General features: G+C 45.3%; 1 protein-coding gene across 1 annotated transcript; it reads right to left on the bottom strand.

Moving 5' to 3' along the window:
• Positions 1-595: 595 nt before the first annotated feature.
• On the bottom strand, positions 596-7434 carry LOC118505875. The gene is made up of 5 exons (XM_036042301.1): positions 6711-7434; positions 2840-3069; positions 2390-2745; positions 1303-1663; positions 596-1222 (listed from the first exon to the last, which is right to left on the bottom strand). The coding sequence occupies exons 1-5, from the start codon at positions 7026-7028 to the stop codon at positions 922-924; spliced, it is 1566 nt and encodes a 521-aa protein (XP_035898194.1). The 5' UTR covers positions 7029-7434; the 3' UTR covers positions 596-921.
• Positions 7435-15360: the final 7926 nt, after the last annotated feature.

Below are 15360 nucleotides of genomic sequence, written 5' to 3'. Positions count from 1 at the left end.
AAACGACTGTTTTTCTGGTCTTTATCGAAAGGCAACCACAAAAAAAGGAAACTATATTTTGGCTACTTCACCCCATAAATCTCTTTATTCGTACCATTCACTTGTCAGTGCGAGAAGGCAATTAAAAGGAACCTTCATCATCATCTAGAGAGGAAAGACAGTTTTTTTTTAAGTTAAAACATTTCTTTTAGTGGTTTAAACATGTTCTACAAATAAAAGAAAATACACATAAAATTAATGTCCCCGATGACATTCGCTCTCCGCAAGCTGGCCAATAAAACGACACTCGAACTCGCAAAAGCGAACTCAACAAAACTGAACCGTAAAAGGAATTGCAGTTCCAATTTTGCTTTGCTCGAGCTTAACATTTTGATTCCGCTTCGATGGTCGTTTGGCAGCAACACCGTTTTCTGGTTCAGCTGCAGTTTCACGCCGAAAACCCTCAATATCAAGGCCACCATTTCGGCTTGTTGTCGTCCACAGACGGGCGTCACCATTCGCTGTAGGCTGGGATGATGTACCGTGAAGAATTCAAACCGGTTATGTTCGCAAAACCCGCCATCGGATAAGAAATGTGTTGTGTGAGCTCGCGCCGTTCGAGTATTGTTTGTTTTATTTTATTTCGCCTTTTCTTACGTACGAAAAGTCCCAACAACGAAAAAATCCCACCCCGATGCTTGGACGATGTGGTTTTGGGGAGCGTGATCAGCGGGCGAACGATCGCCAACCGGTGACTAAAATTGGGTATTTTTTTGGAGGAGACTTATTGGGATAAATTTTGTGCTAACGTCTTAAATTATTTCCCTTGAAGAACGATAAATTCCGCTAGCGAAACGAAACGTTTCGTTTGTTTTTTTTATTTACAGTCTCTACGAGCAAATCTCTTCGGTAGTTTTAGGGGGGGTAGCAGCTGACCTAGCTCTACACCACACGCAACTCATTTTCTGCCTCTATGTCGTCGTCCGGCGGTAGGACCGTTTGTGTGTCGCGAGGCATCTGATGGTCGGCGTACGGTGAGCCGACGGCCACCTGTCCCGGATGGTGCAGCTTTACCCGCTGGCCAACGTTGCACAGTCCGATCGAACGGCGCCGTAGGCCGACAAACACGACGAAGACGATGATCGCGTTCCAGGCCAGCACGGACAGCAGCGAGTACTTGCCCATCGAGTACGGTATCCACACGATGATCTGGGTGGCACAGGCGAATGTTGAGACGATGGTGCTGTTGGGCGAGCAAGGGGAAGAAAGAAAATTACTACCAACGCTCTTCGCTTCGGATGATAGCTTAAGCAGTCAACTTACAGCTCCTTCCGCTGATCCATACGCTTCGCGGTGCTACCTTCGTTAATAATCTCGAACGGATTTTCATTACTATTAAACCCGAGATGATTACGCCCGAAGGAGGTGTAGACGTTTGCTGCACTGATGACCAGCGCTACCAGCAGGCTTACCAGTACCGCCATCAGTAGGACGCGCTCGGAGTAGAACGTTAGGCCCATGGCAATGAGAGAGCAGGAGGAGATGAAGAACACGGTTACTAGGAGTAGCCGATAGTTGATGTTATTGGTGCCGGTGGCCGAGGAGAAGAACAGCATCGCACTGAAGATCACAAAAATGGCGTAGGAAAACTCGACCAGGACATCTACCACGGGACGGTAGTATTCTGTAGGGGAATGGCAGTGGGACCTTAGTTAGAATTGAAAGCCTAATAATATAACATAAAGTGGTAGGACTGTACGTTGTTACCAACCAAGAAACTGAGCACTCAAGTAACAGAGAAGAATACAAGAATATTGGATAATTTTAACGGAAGACTTAAGACCTCTAGGAGATCACATTTTACTAGTACATGAATTCTTAAATTGAAGTTAGCCATATCAGCTTGTCTGTATAATTTGAGGACCGCATCAGCAAAGAGCATTTTGAGGAGGTCTTCAAGTCGTTAGTGATAAGAATGGACGATCAATGTAATTGCTCTAAAAGAATATCTTTTTTCTGCTCTAGTTAGCACCTAACTCTAACTTAAAGATTCTCTCAAGAATTCAAGAATATTAAGTTATTTTGGGCAATGGTCAGTTTCAGATTAAGAGATATTTAATAGGAAATTGTTTACAGGGTTTAAATGCATTCCTTGATCCTATTCACATCAGCAATCATAGGATCAAGGCTCTAAGTTATGATTAGTTTCAATTTCCAAGGAAACCTTTTGTTTGCGTTGAGATCTTCATCGGCACTTCTAACTTGACCTAATTCTTCGTCTAGCTTTTAACCTCAACTGTTGCATATAACATATAAACAAGTGATAACACAATAGTGTTTTTACAACTACGGCCCACATTCTAGGCAACTTAACCCACAGACATCACCAAGGATACCCTTGCCGTCTTACCTTGATCAAGTGCCGTAAGTAGCAGTTCGAGCAGAATTGCCCCAGCCAGCAAACCGGCATGACTCGCAATCAGTGGCCCGTACCGGTGTGGCAATGTCCGATCGAACGCGTACGCCAGCACGGTAATGGCGGACACTGCCAGCGCCAGCACTATCATCACCGTGCCCAACCACCCGGAAAACAGATCGTCCGAGTGGCCACCACCATCCACGTCGCAGATGTGTGCCGCCAGCACCCCGTTGCCCGTTTCCTCCACGCAGAAATCATCGTAGAACTCGATCCGGTCGCCGCGCGTCACCAGCAGTGAACCGTTCTGGATCAACAGCATCTGCGTGCCACGATCGTTAAATATCAACCTGTGGGTGATGGCACGAAATTAGACACTTGTCTTGGGTGAATTTGGGGGGGGGGGGGCTCCTTCAGCCTCTCCCTCTCGCCCTAATACCTTACCTTTGTCCCACACACGTCTTGTCGATGGTCGTGTTGTAGCGCAGGTATTTGCCGTACTCGTGACAACCGGGCCCGTAGTAGTCTAGCTGGCGGGCCAACAGCGTAAAGCGGCTTATGTGATCGTGCACATCCATCGGGTGGCAGGTGGTTATGCTTAGCCGGTGGAACGATTGGCCCTTCGGGCAACACTTTCGTACCGTCAACCTGTCCTGGGAGTTGATGTGCAATGGCTGGCAGGGAAAGACGTTGACAAGACAAATTAGACGTCATCAATATTGGTACTTAATTTGAACAATTTATGTAATGGCGTAGCTTGGTAAGGTGTGAAATCGACTTTCTGTTAAGGGTTGCTTCTTTGCGATTCAAATGCTTGAGAACTATTAATCTTTCGAGTGATGGATGCATTAGAGAGCTGTTAGGACAAAAGCAACAAGCATTCGTTTTGATTGGCAGCTGTCAAGCTTAAGATATAATGTTTTTTTTATAATATTCTGAAGTATTCATAAGCTATGAGAAGCTTTACTATGGTGAAGGACTTTAAGGTGCCTATATATATTTTAAATCCCTATATATTTTAGTTTAATAAACGACCGAAAGAATTACCGACTAAATTTTAAGTTAGTATTAATGTATGTAATATACGAATAAAGGGATTTCAAGAATAGTCTTAAGCTAAACGACTACATATCTTCTAATCCAATTCAATACTACTATTCGTGACCTTAGTGTGATACTTAATGACAGCTGACAGACCATGTTGACAATGTTATAACGCAAGCCAACAAGACTCTTGGATTCATCATTCGGGTAGCTGGTAATTTCTGGGACCCAAGATGTGTTTGGGCTTTGTATTGTAGTCTTGAACGTTCCATATTGGAGTATGTCTGTGTTATTTGGTGTCCATTTTCTATCGAGGGTTATACTACCAGAATTCAAAGACATTTCACACGAGTCGCCTATAGCTTTGGTTCCTCGCTAAGGCAGCAACTTATGGATCTCGTCGGCATCTGTTCAATCTTGCTGTATTAAGTCAAAAGCATCATGTGGCTAAGGTTTGCTTTATAAGGAGCTTCCTACTTGGTTCTACAGATGCTCGAGATTTACTTTCCTCCTTCTGCCTTGGCACTACAACCTCCAAAGGGTTTGGCCTGCCATTTTTGGCTCTCCTATGACTTGGATTTTACGCGTAGCTAGATAGTCAAGTCAGCCCTACGTACGGAGAGGCGGACTGGATGGGATTAGAGCACCGGTCCTGCCGTGTGAAGACCGGCGTCGTTATCGTCTTGGCCATCGGACCGCCCTTCATCCTAGAAGCGTCCCCTGGCTTTGGATACGCGACATACTGTGTATTGTAATAATGAACCTTTTATCTCATGCTTCAGATGGTTTAACCATTTACATTCTTCCTTTGTTTCATCTTCATTTATTTCAATTTTCTTCCATTTTTAATTTTACCTAAAATTACCGTTTCCTTCTCTCCCGCTTTGAGCTTCCCACAAGATTTTGTCTGCGTAATATATTTGCAAATAAAGTATTAAGTTAAGCATTCCTTTAAGCCTTTATGGCAGAAAGTATAGGATTTAATAAAATAAATGAAGAAGAACTACAAAGTTATAACTGAAGCCTCGAACAAACCAAGAACGCTATTAATCAATAAATCAATGATTAATCTTCCTCCTTTTTGGGGCTCTTCTCCATTGCTTTCTTGCCTGGTACACAGGAAACAGGTTTACTTATCCTGATTTTCATCCCAAATATGTGTGCCCACTCTTTGTGGATTCGCAAGAAAAAAACAACACCAAGACAGGCTGATATGCAGAAGTGCCGGTCTTCAGTAAAATATGTCCTATTCGCGTTCTTGGTCCATGATCGTACCATAAACTATGCAAATTTCGAGTTAGATATTGGTTAGTTAGATACAGATTTACATAACCGTTCTTTATAACCCACTTTAAGAGAAATTTGAAGATTGCAGTAGAATCAACCTGATATTCCAAAAGTCAGTATCCTCAAACAGTCGGACCTCATTGTTGTGCCACTTTCGTGAAATGCTCCGCGCCTTCAAGCCGTCCATGTCACAAACCGATGTTAATCTCCAAGAGAGACCAGTTTCTTCACCCGAAAAAAAGGCTTAACTTTCTGTATCTTCATATTTCTCGCGACGCAATTCATTTTCGGCCTTCCGTCTCCACCTGGTGCCAGGCTTTACAGGCTTTAAATCCTGTTTCTTTTCCTCATCCTCCAAACCATCCTCGGCCCGTGATGAGCTTCACCCTCCCAACCGGTACGGGAAGTATCTGGAAGACGCTAAACATCAAGAATTCTCTGACAAACCTCCTCGAATGAGATGCAGCGTTTCACACGATGCACGCGCGCAACACCGATCGCGAAAGAAAAATGATTCCACATTAGCGCGCACGCATGATTAAGCAGCGCGAGTCTCCATCGTTGCATCGACGCTCAAGTTTCCGGTGCACCTTTGCCGATACGGGTGCTGTTCACGCAAAACTGCATGCCGTGGTGTGTGAGCTGCAGTTTATTGCCTGCACCGAAAAGGTCATCCAAAAGCAGAAGTAGAAAGTAAAGTCCTTCGCCGTCCGGACCAGTACTGTAAAACACCACAACACCACAACTGTTAAGAAATCTCTGCGCAACTTGATGCAGACGCTTCTTTTCGGTGTTGTGTGTGTGTGTGTATTTTAGCAATAAAACATTGTTCTTGCACGATTAAGTTTTATTAACCTTGTGCCTGGATAGTGTACGCCAGCAACGATATCTGGCTGGCGTGTTAATTTGATACATGCAATCTTGATGAACACGCTTTAGCGGTTGATTCACTTTGCCACAATAAAACGCATTTATTGATGGCGTGAAAAACAATAATCAATACTTCCTCATTCTCTAGCCGGCTCGCACTCAAGGGCTTTGATCTGCTCGATCGAGGCTAGATAGAGGAATTTATAATGCAGAATTTATCACGTATCCTCATGTTCTACACCTAGCGAGAATTCTTTCTAACGAGATAAAGCTGTCATAAAGAATCAAAATTAGCATTCACCGCTAACTCGCAATAGTGTATGGGCCAACTTTGCTATAAAGTTGTTCCTTCCGAATGTGCCTTTTATAGCAACACCGCCGCCATTAATAAAACAACAACAATCCAACTGGAAATAGTAACCCGAAGCGACTATGCAGGTTTGACAGGCCCACTCATACACGCGCATGTTACCGTTTGAATAGTTCCTAGAAAAGCGAAACAAGCTTTCGGGTTCTAGTGTCGATTTGATGTGTAATTAAAACAATTACACAGCCACACTCTTCCATCGACAACTGCACTAAACGCTCGCTTACTTTTATATCCTGCTCATTAAGCTGCAAACTTGTGTTTTAGCGCGGGGTGAGAAAAAAAGCAAGGAAAAGCCCATGTCACTCCCTCGTGGGGAGGTAGAGAACCGGTCAACGCAATTAGCAATCCACTGTCATCCTGATGAGTGCTAACTGCATCTCACACCATTATGAACCGAAAGCGTTCACATTTGCACAACTGGTTCCCGCTGTCCAAAACGGTAGCCGTTGTCCAAGGCAAACGACAAAACGGATGACTAACCGCCGGACGATGTCTGATTATACAAACATCAAAATTTGGATCAAAAATGAAACATAGATGCGTCTGCTCATTGCATAATATTAAACAAAAAAACGACTCCGTTCAGTGTCCAGTTCCACTTCACTGTCTGCTGCCTTTCACCGGCTCAAGAAACCGCTTTTAACGATCATCTCAACCTTTCGTTCCAGTTCAAGGTCACTAAAGCTCGAAAAACACTTTCTTGACGGCTGGACGGTACCTTGAAATTTGGCATTCGCTTCTCACCTTTCGTTCGCCCATACAAGCGACACTCTGTTCGGCCGAGCTGGAGGCTAGCTCATCCGACGAGGTATCGTTGCTTCTGGGGGTTGTTTGATTCAGTGCATCCGCGATTAGACGATCCAGCGCATCGTTGTAGTCCTGGGGACGCACTTTCTTGCGCCGATGGTGCGTATCCAGCACATAGTCCTCGGGCACATTCTCGCCCGAGTCATCGACGTAGGTGATGAAGTTAGCATCGGTCCTGTCGCACTGGCTGATCAGCAGGATCAGCACACTAACACTCCACAGCGTGATCACGCACAGCGTACTGTTTGGCGCCATTTTTTTTTTTTTTTTTGTGTGTTGCTGTTGTTTCCTTTCACTGGTAACCTCACGTCACCACAAACAACACCAAAATTCGCTCAGGCACAATCAATAATCACAGATCACAGAAAGTATCACCAGGATGTAGCGGGAAGAGACACACGAGCTGCTCGAACCTCACGCCATTCCCGGTCGAGTTCGCGCACGGAACTGTTGCGAATCCTTTCCGCAAAACCGAACCGAACGCGCGCGGTAAACTCCCTACACTGATCGTGCGTATACGACGGCACCACCAGAACTGACACCTTCACAGCAACGCGCTGACCGACGGTACGATGCGTCTCGAGGTCTCGCGAGGCTGTTTGTTGATAGCGCGAGCGAGCTCGAACATGCAGATCATGGTTGTTGTGCTGAGCGCGATCGCGGTGTGCGTATCGTACCGTTCGCATGGTGGAAGCTTTTTCGAAGCTGTTGCCTTTTGTTGTTTTGTCTCACCCGCTTCAATCCCCCCCCTCCCTTCCCCGTGTTCCGGCACAGACACACCTGCCCGTCGCGACAGGTGTCAGGTGAAATCAGGTTTTTGCTTTTTCGGATGACTGAACTGATGCAACACCGAAAAACCCATCCTCAACCAACGTTCGGTAAATCCACGACACGAACGAAGTGCGATCGGAAAAACGAGTTCTCGATTGTGATGGCTCAAACGCGCCTTTGCCGGTGTTCATGATGATGATGATGATGATGATGCTACACGGTTAGAAGTTGTATTAAAGTAGCAAGGTCATGAAGGGTGGGGAGTGGAGGGGGGTATAGCTGGAAGGGCGAACAGGGATGCGTAACCGTCTAGAGGGTAGCAAGTCGAGCTTCAGTTGCGCATTCGAGTGGAGTGGGAAATAATTAAAAGATGAGTCTTGTAATGCTAATTATCGATGGAAATCCATATTCTCATACTTCAACCTTTTTCCTACCTCTTTCCCTTACTTTATTCGTTAAAGTGATTCCCCTAAACGTGGAAAAGTTCTATTCGCTCTAATCTTTATTGTGGCCAGTGCCAGTCACTTTTCAATCAACGTGCGTTTCAAACGTGCTTCGTGGTTTGCATACTTTTAGGCGTTTTTTTCTGCTTGTTTTGTACGCGTCAGAATATATCGCTCAGTTCCAGCCCAAGGCTGCGTTGGAAGTCGAATTGTGCTGTGTTTAATGGTTGAAATTAAGTTTTTTATTGAATCCTTGCTTCAAATGTACCTTCAGATTGTAAAAAAGTAATGTGTCGTTCTGGTTTTCTTTATTATTGCCATACGATACAGACTTGACGCTTGTGTTTCTCAGACGGTCATCTGCAGGAAGCAGTTCGTGACCACTGCACTCAACTTTTAAAACATCCGTTTTGCAGTTTATAGCTGCGCTTCCGCAGCAACTGAGCAGGAAACCTGCACTTTAGATACCACGACACCAGAGGCGGATCAAGAATCTTTGAAGAACTCGAGCGGAATGGCAGTTGAGGGCCCTCCAGGTTTGACTCGTTTGGTGAGTAAGCTTAACAGGATCTGCTGCGTAGGTGAAGACGCCCCCTCCTCCCTCCAAATGACGAAGCCTAGATTGATTTGCCACTTGATAGAGTGATAGGACACGATGGTCTAGGGATAAACATTACGTTTCAAATTTAATTGGGTTTTAAAAAACAAGTTGATATATTGTAGGCAGGATTCAGATTTTTTTGGAGTTTACATTTCTGCGCATGCCGGTCATATTAAGGCATACTGGATTCATTTATACCACGTTGCCGGATAGTCCTACCTCGCTATCGGAAATTAGCCAGGATAGTATTAGACTAAAAATGGTGATGTTTGTAATTCAAACCGTCTACCAATTCCGTACAGTGGGTCTATCTGAATGACTAGCTTCAGATAAAATACTAAAAGCACGGGTAGTGCACGAGTCCAACCAATAACCCTAACGGTGAGAATAAAATCTGAACAACAGCAACCAGAGAATGATCGCCCTCTGGGCGGCATATCCAATGAAACGCTCATCTTCCATTCCTCTTAGGGTTTTCAAGGAACTAAATTCGCTACTGGTTGTTCATGTATGAGAACCAGACATTCTGTAAGAATAAACAGCGCTGTTTAAAATCATACTACTACTAATCATACTTGTCGGTGTCCTGGTAAGTCCTATTACTCAGTAGATACCTCAGCTGTCTCGCATATTTAAATTCTTGGAAGAGGTTCTTCTTTGTTGAAAATTCCGTTAGGAATTGCTGACTCACGGGAACACGTAAAGCATCCCCGCATGTTCCACCTGAAATTTTCTATCTGTAACTAGAAGTGAGCTGGAGATAGATGTGGTCTTTTGGCCAAACTTTTTGTACAAGATTTACTAAATGTCCGTGTAGGGTAATAATTATTTCATTGAGCTATCTGCAGCAGTATTTTCTTCATCGCTATCCAAAACAAGCTTTTATTTATATTTTATACTTCAATCTACAAAAAACAGCAATTTAAATAAAACTGCTAAAATCTCACCCGGCGCTTTCATTCCAACAGCTCAATGCGGCCACCTTTGACCCGCCGCCCTCATCACAGGGCAGGGTAATTGTATGAAAACAGTTTCACACGGTATTCATGTTGAACATGGGTGCTACATGCGAACATATCATCGTCCTGTTCTGTATCGCCCCAAGGGTCGTCTACAGCACATGGCGTTCCGGTACGGCGGGCCTGTGAAATGCGAAACTCGACGGAAATCTAATGTCCTTGCTGCTTCGCTTATCCCCAAACGCACACACAACGACTCACGTGCACACTTTTCGAGACTTATTTGATATCGTTTTAATGAGAGTTGCTCAGCCACTGCTATGTGTAGCGTTTTCGGTCTGTTTCGGATGCTTTCCATCCCTGACCCTCCGGGGGCCTCCGGGTCTTTCCGTTTAGGGGGTGATTCTTTCTTTTGCGTTTATTTTTATGCCCCATTCCACGGCCCGCAGGCACGACTGTTCGCAGCAAAGGAAACGGAAGTACGGATTCGGATCGAAGAACAAAACTCCTACACGCTTTACGGGTACCCAGCTCGGTACGCGCTAACGAACACATTCATCTGTAGTTCGCTACAGGATGCTTTCGTAATGGTGTGTAGAGAGCAATCGAATCGCGTGCGGACCTGTACGTACGAAGGATTAGTGCTTTTAGCAGATGATGATTGTGGTGGCTTTTCCAGGACGCCGCTGTCAGCCGGAGATTGAAGTGCTATAAAAAGCGTGAGAATAGTAACGCTTCGCGGGGATGGAGATTGGAATGGTGGAATGTTGGAAGCGAGTGATAAAAAGTTTGGACCAAGGTTTGATGTTGTTCATAAATAAAAAAATTAGCGGCCAATGCTTAAGCTAGCAATAGAAAGATGCATGAAAAACTTTCATTTTCTGTAGCTAAAACAATATTTTTGTACATTTGATGCTGATGATGCGTGATGAATTATCACGTCAAACATTGAGCTACCACACACGTCCTGTAATAGGGCTGAGGTGATAACGGCACCGGTTTTCACATGGCAGGACCATGGTTCAAATCCCATCCAAATCTGCCCGGTGTTCATAGATCTTCACACTGCATGACCGGGGCTCAAATCGGGATCGTTCCCCCCACAGTGAGGACTGACTTTCCGATTATGCGGTAACAATATGACTAATAAGCCAGAAAATGACAGGCCTAAGAGGTTGTTAGGCCAAGGAAGAAGAAGAAGAAGATCCACTTTAGCCAAAATTGTATACGCTAAAGACTTTTACCACAAAAAGTTCTTCAAATTGTTACCGAGAGCTCATTAAGAAACTGCCTTCCACAACCCACAATAGAACTCGGTCTCCGACTGGTTCGATTTCACTTGGTCCAATCAACGAGTTAACCGTAAGGCTCGGCTAATTCTTAGTCATTTCTGCTTTTGTCGCCAAAGATCGTCCTCAACAACGACCTCTCAAAAATGACTCTGGAAGAAGTCCGGTAGCGAAGCGAAGTAATCTGTGAGATCGGGACTCGCGCTATGTGCCTACGTGCCCGCTCTCTGACGATGACCCGTCGAGCTAGAATCGCTAACGCAGGAGGCGATTGGAGAGGAGCAGTGCGAAGCCTCTCTTCCCGGGCAGGTGGACCAGCATACTCCAGGACCCGTACGCGACTAATGAATGAATCAGGCCTTCAGATTTCACTGCTTAGGTTATTATTTATTTATTTTATTTATTTTCGATTATGACGGCTTGACGCCGTATGGTCAGTACCGCATGTGCTGACGAAGTACAAAATTCAATGACACTAAAAATTACCAAGGCATTTCCTCCCTGATATTTCGCCTTATCCCGGGCGTGCTCGGTTGTAGATGTGTGGAGGTTGTGGTGAGTTTGTCCAGTTCTATTGTTGGTCCGGGTCTATTGCTGTGTAGAGTGTGTTGGTGGTTGAGATGTGTACACACGGGACTCCATCCTTCCGTGTAACGGATCTGGACTGAAACAAAACAGAAGGAAAACAACAATTGTGACAGCACAAACATTTGCCTGTGAACAGTGGACCTCAATCTGCCCAGCAGTGATAGCCCGAGCTCGATCAAGCCAGCACCGAATTCAGAAGCTATCGGCGAGTTCCATCCCGTAACAGCAGGGTATCTGCTAATTACGAGGTTGAACCCGCCGACCACCTCCGAACCCAACGCCAGCAAGGCCGCACTCGCTCCATCAAGGCTAGACAGAGATGAAGGACACTGTTACAGAAAAATTCTGCCTCTCTTCTTACGACAGTGACGTCTTTGACCCCGGATGCTGTTGCTTCGTCAGCGGATCACCCGTGGCACTACAACAAAAAAAAAACTTAACACTTAAGACAAAGACAACACAACGAATAACAAAAAAGGAGTGGCGGATGTGGATTGGAAGGATAATAGGGATGCGGAATCAAAGGATGAGACCGTTGTCTCTGGCGAATCGAAAGATGAGCCTCATGTATGCGAGGTCTCTAGTCGCCAACATTTCCCTTATTTCTATACCCGGTCGTCTGCCGATGCTCTCGACTGCGCTTAACAAGGAGGGTCTTGCAGTTTCAAACTCCACGCAGGACCACAGAAGGTGATCCACATCGTGAAATCCGTCACCACAGCCACACACCTTCGTCTGAGCCAGAGTTATACGCTGCAGATGAGCGTTCAACGCGAAATGATTCGACATAAGTCGAGACATCATGCGTATGAACGCCCGGTCTACAGAGAGCCCACCGAACCAAGGCCGCAGGGACACTTGCGGAGAGATCGAGAAAAGGAATCGCCCGAGATCGTCCGCCTCCCACATGCTCTGCCAGCGAGACAGGAAAAGTTGCTGTGGTAGGCGAAGAAACTCTCGGGCCGAGATCGGACGGTCGTAAAATGCGCCTTGTTGGACGCCTGTTTTGGCCAGTGAGTCTGCCTTCTCGTTGCCGGGAATTCCACAATGAGCAGGTACCCAAATTAGCGAAATCCTGAACGCCTTGTCGAACATGGAGCCAAGCAATTCTATGATTTTAATGACAAGGAAATCCTGACTCTTAACAGCCTTCGGGGACCTTAGTGCTTCGATAGCGCTAAGGCTATCTGTAAAAATGAAGTACTGATCCGAAGGTCTCGCTGCTATAATCAATAGTGCGTACAAGATTGCGGCTAGTTCTGCGGTGTAGACACTACACGGCTCCCGCAATTTGAAAAATGCTTCGGCGGACTCACTGAAAACGCCGAAGCCGGTGCCTTCCTTAGAGGATGATCCGTCAGTGTAATACTGGCTACTTTGGTCTAAATGGCCATACTTATCCCTGAAAATGCCCGGAACTACCATCGGGCGAAGATCATTCGGTATGGTCTTAATTTCCTCGTGCAACGAGGAATCTGTTGTTAAAAGGGAACTGTAGGTCTCAGGAAGGGCAGCACGGTTTAATGCCTGTGGAGCGCTAGGATGCACTTGTAGGGCAACAAAATCTTCGTAGATTTTCAAGATCTTGCTCTTAGAACCTGTCTCTAGAAGCGCTTTAAAATTTTCTTCGATCAAGGGATTTGATACTGAAGAACGGACTAGAAGGCGAAGCGACAGCATTTCAAAACGTAGTTTTAGCGGCATCACTCCGGTCATCACTTCTAGGGACATGTTGTGTGTTGATTTCATGCTCCCTAGTGCGAGTCTAAGACAACGATACTGGAGCCTCTCTAATTTGAGGATATGCGTGTTGGATGCCCAATGAAAACATATGCTTCCATATTCCAACACGGATAGTACCGTTGTCTTATACAGTCGTAGGACGTCTGATGGATGTGCGCCCCACCAGAATCCTGTGACTGTCCTTAGAAAGTTGATTCTTTTACTGCATTTTTGCACCAGATGGGTGATATGTGTACTCCAGTTTAGCCTTGAATTGAACCAAACACCAAGGTATCGAAAATTGTCGGTAGTTGATATCTTTTCACCGTACAAAAAGACATCAATTTTCGGGTCAAATAGTCTTTTCTCCCTGTTTTTTGTCGTGTCACTGAAGGGAGAAAAGACTACCATCTCAGTTTTCTTTGCAGAGAACTTGATACCAAGGTTTTCAGACCACTCGGCAAGGTTGTCCAAAGTGGTTTGTAAAGCCAGTTGGATTTCGACGGCGTCCCTGCTTGCAAAAGATATGACGCCGTCGTCTGCTAATTGTCTAATGCTGCAGTTCGGAGCTAGGCAAGAATCTATTTCACTGACATAGAAGTTATATAGCAGGGGGCTCAAGCAGGACCCTTGTGCTAGTCCATGGAAACTGGTCCGCTTTAGTTGCACATGACCATTGTTGAAACTCATAGCTTTTTCCGACAAAAGGTTGAACAGAAAGTTGTTCAACTTTGGACCCAGCCCCACATTTTCTAATTTTTGACTCAGCTTGTATGGTGATACTGAGTCAAATGCCCCCTGTATATCCAGGAAAATAGATCCCATGTTCTGCTTGCGTGCACGAGCAAGCTCTATTTCTGTTACCAGAAGGGCTAAGCAGTCATTAGTACCCCTGGCTTTACGAAAACCAAACTGGGTATTCGAGAGAAGGTTGTTTGATTCCAACCATTCTTCTAACCGAAAAAGAATCATTCTTTCAAGGAGTTTCCTCAGACACGACAGTAACGATATTGGCCGATAAGAATCGTGTCTTGATGGCGGTTTGCCAGGCTTCAAGATAGTGACAACTTTCACCTCTCTCCACTCTTGCGGAACGCTGTTGACCTCCAACATATTGTTGAAAATACTTAACAGACGCTTCCTCCCTATGTCGGGCAGATTTTGAAGCAATTTGCTACTAATCTGATCCAGACCCGGGGAGGAATTTTTGCTTGATAGGAGAGCAAGTGATAGCTCTACCATTGTGAACGGTGAATCCATCCTAGGGTCACTACCAGGCGCATGTTGTGTAAAGCTTTGCGCAGGAACGAAATCGGGACAAAGCTTGTGGGCAAATTCATACAGCCACTCGCCAGAAAAGCTTTCGCTCTCATTGATGTTGTTGCTGTTTCGCATCCTTCTAGCCATTCTCCAAAGCGAATTAAGTGAAGTGGTGGGGTTTAGATTATTGACGTATCTACGCCAATAACCCTTTTTCTTCGCCTTCAACAGGTTTTTGCACGTTCTCTCCAGTCCTTTATATTTTTCATATAAGGACCTCGAGCCCGTGTCCCGGAAGGAACTGTCGTCTTAAACCGATCAGATTATCTTCATTACATTGATTCTCAATTAAACCTGAAGTGCCTCGCACTTGCGTCAATATATGCAGTTTTATATAGGCAATTCTACTCCAAGACTCTATACCTCTGAATTACCAGAATCTGGAATGAAGCTGAAAAATCTGCCGTACTTACGCCTTCGTCTACCAATTTATTATCCCAGCCGTTCTAGCAGATGACCAACGCAATCACTCCATCTTAATCTGAGTCTGCCCCAACTCCCCTGTCCGTGTGAACGGCTTGCAAGAACTTTACGAGCTGGGTCGTCCGGTATCATTCTCATGACATGGCTAGCCCACCCAAGCCAGGAAAGTCTAATTCGTTGCACGATGATAAGATCACCGTACAGCTCGTAGATTTCGTCATTGTAGCGCCTCCTCCAATGCGTATTCGGGGCGAAAAGTCCTTCTTCAGTTATCAGTTTTGAACAGAGGTCATGTCTCAAAGACGTATGTGAGTACTGTGATCATAAATGGTCTATACAGTATTTCGTCTGTCGCGACAGGTTTTGTGATTGGAGAAGTTGAAGAAAATTCTGTTTAGCGTTCGGAAAATCGATCCGGATAGATGTTGAGGGGCTGACCGGTGGCAGATGCGACTGCGGCGCCGGTGTTTA

Source organism: Anopheles stephensi, chromosome 2 (assembly GCF_013141755.1).
Source record: "Anopheles stephensi strain Indian chromosome 2, UCI_ANSTEP_V1.0, whole genome shotgun sequence".
NCBI classification, from domain to species: Eukaryota; Metazoa; Arthropoda; class Insecta; order Diptera; family Culicidae; genus Anopheles; species Anopheles stephensi.
The sequence above is the reverse complement of the archived record's forward strand: the minus strand, read 5'-3'. Positions and strand labels throughout refer to the sequence as shown.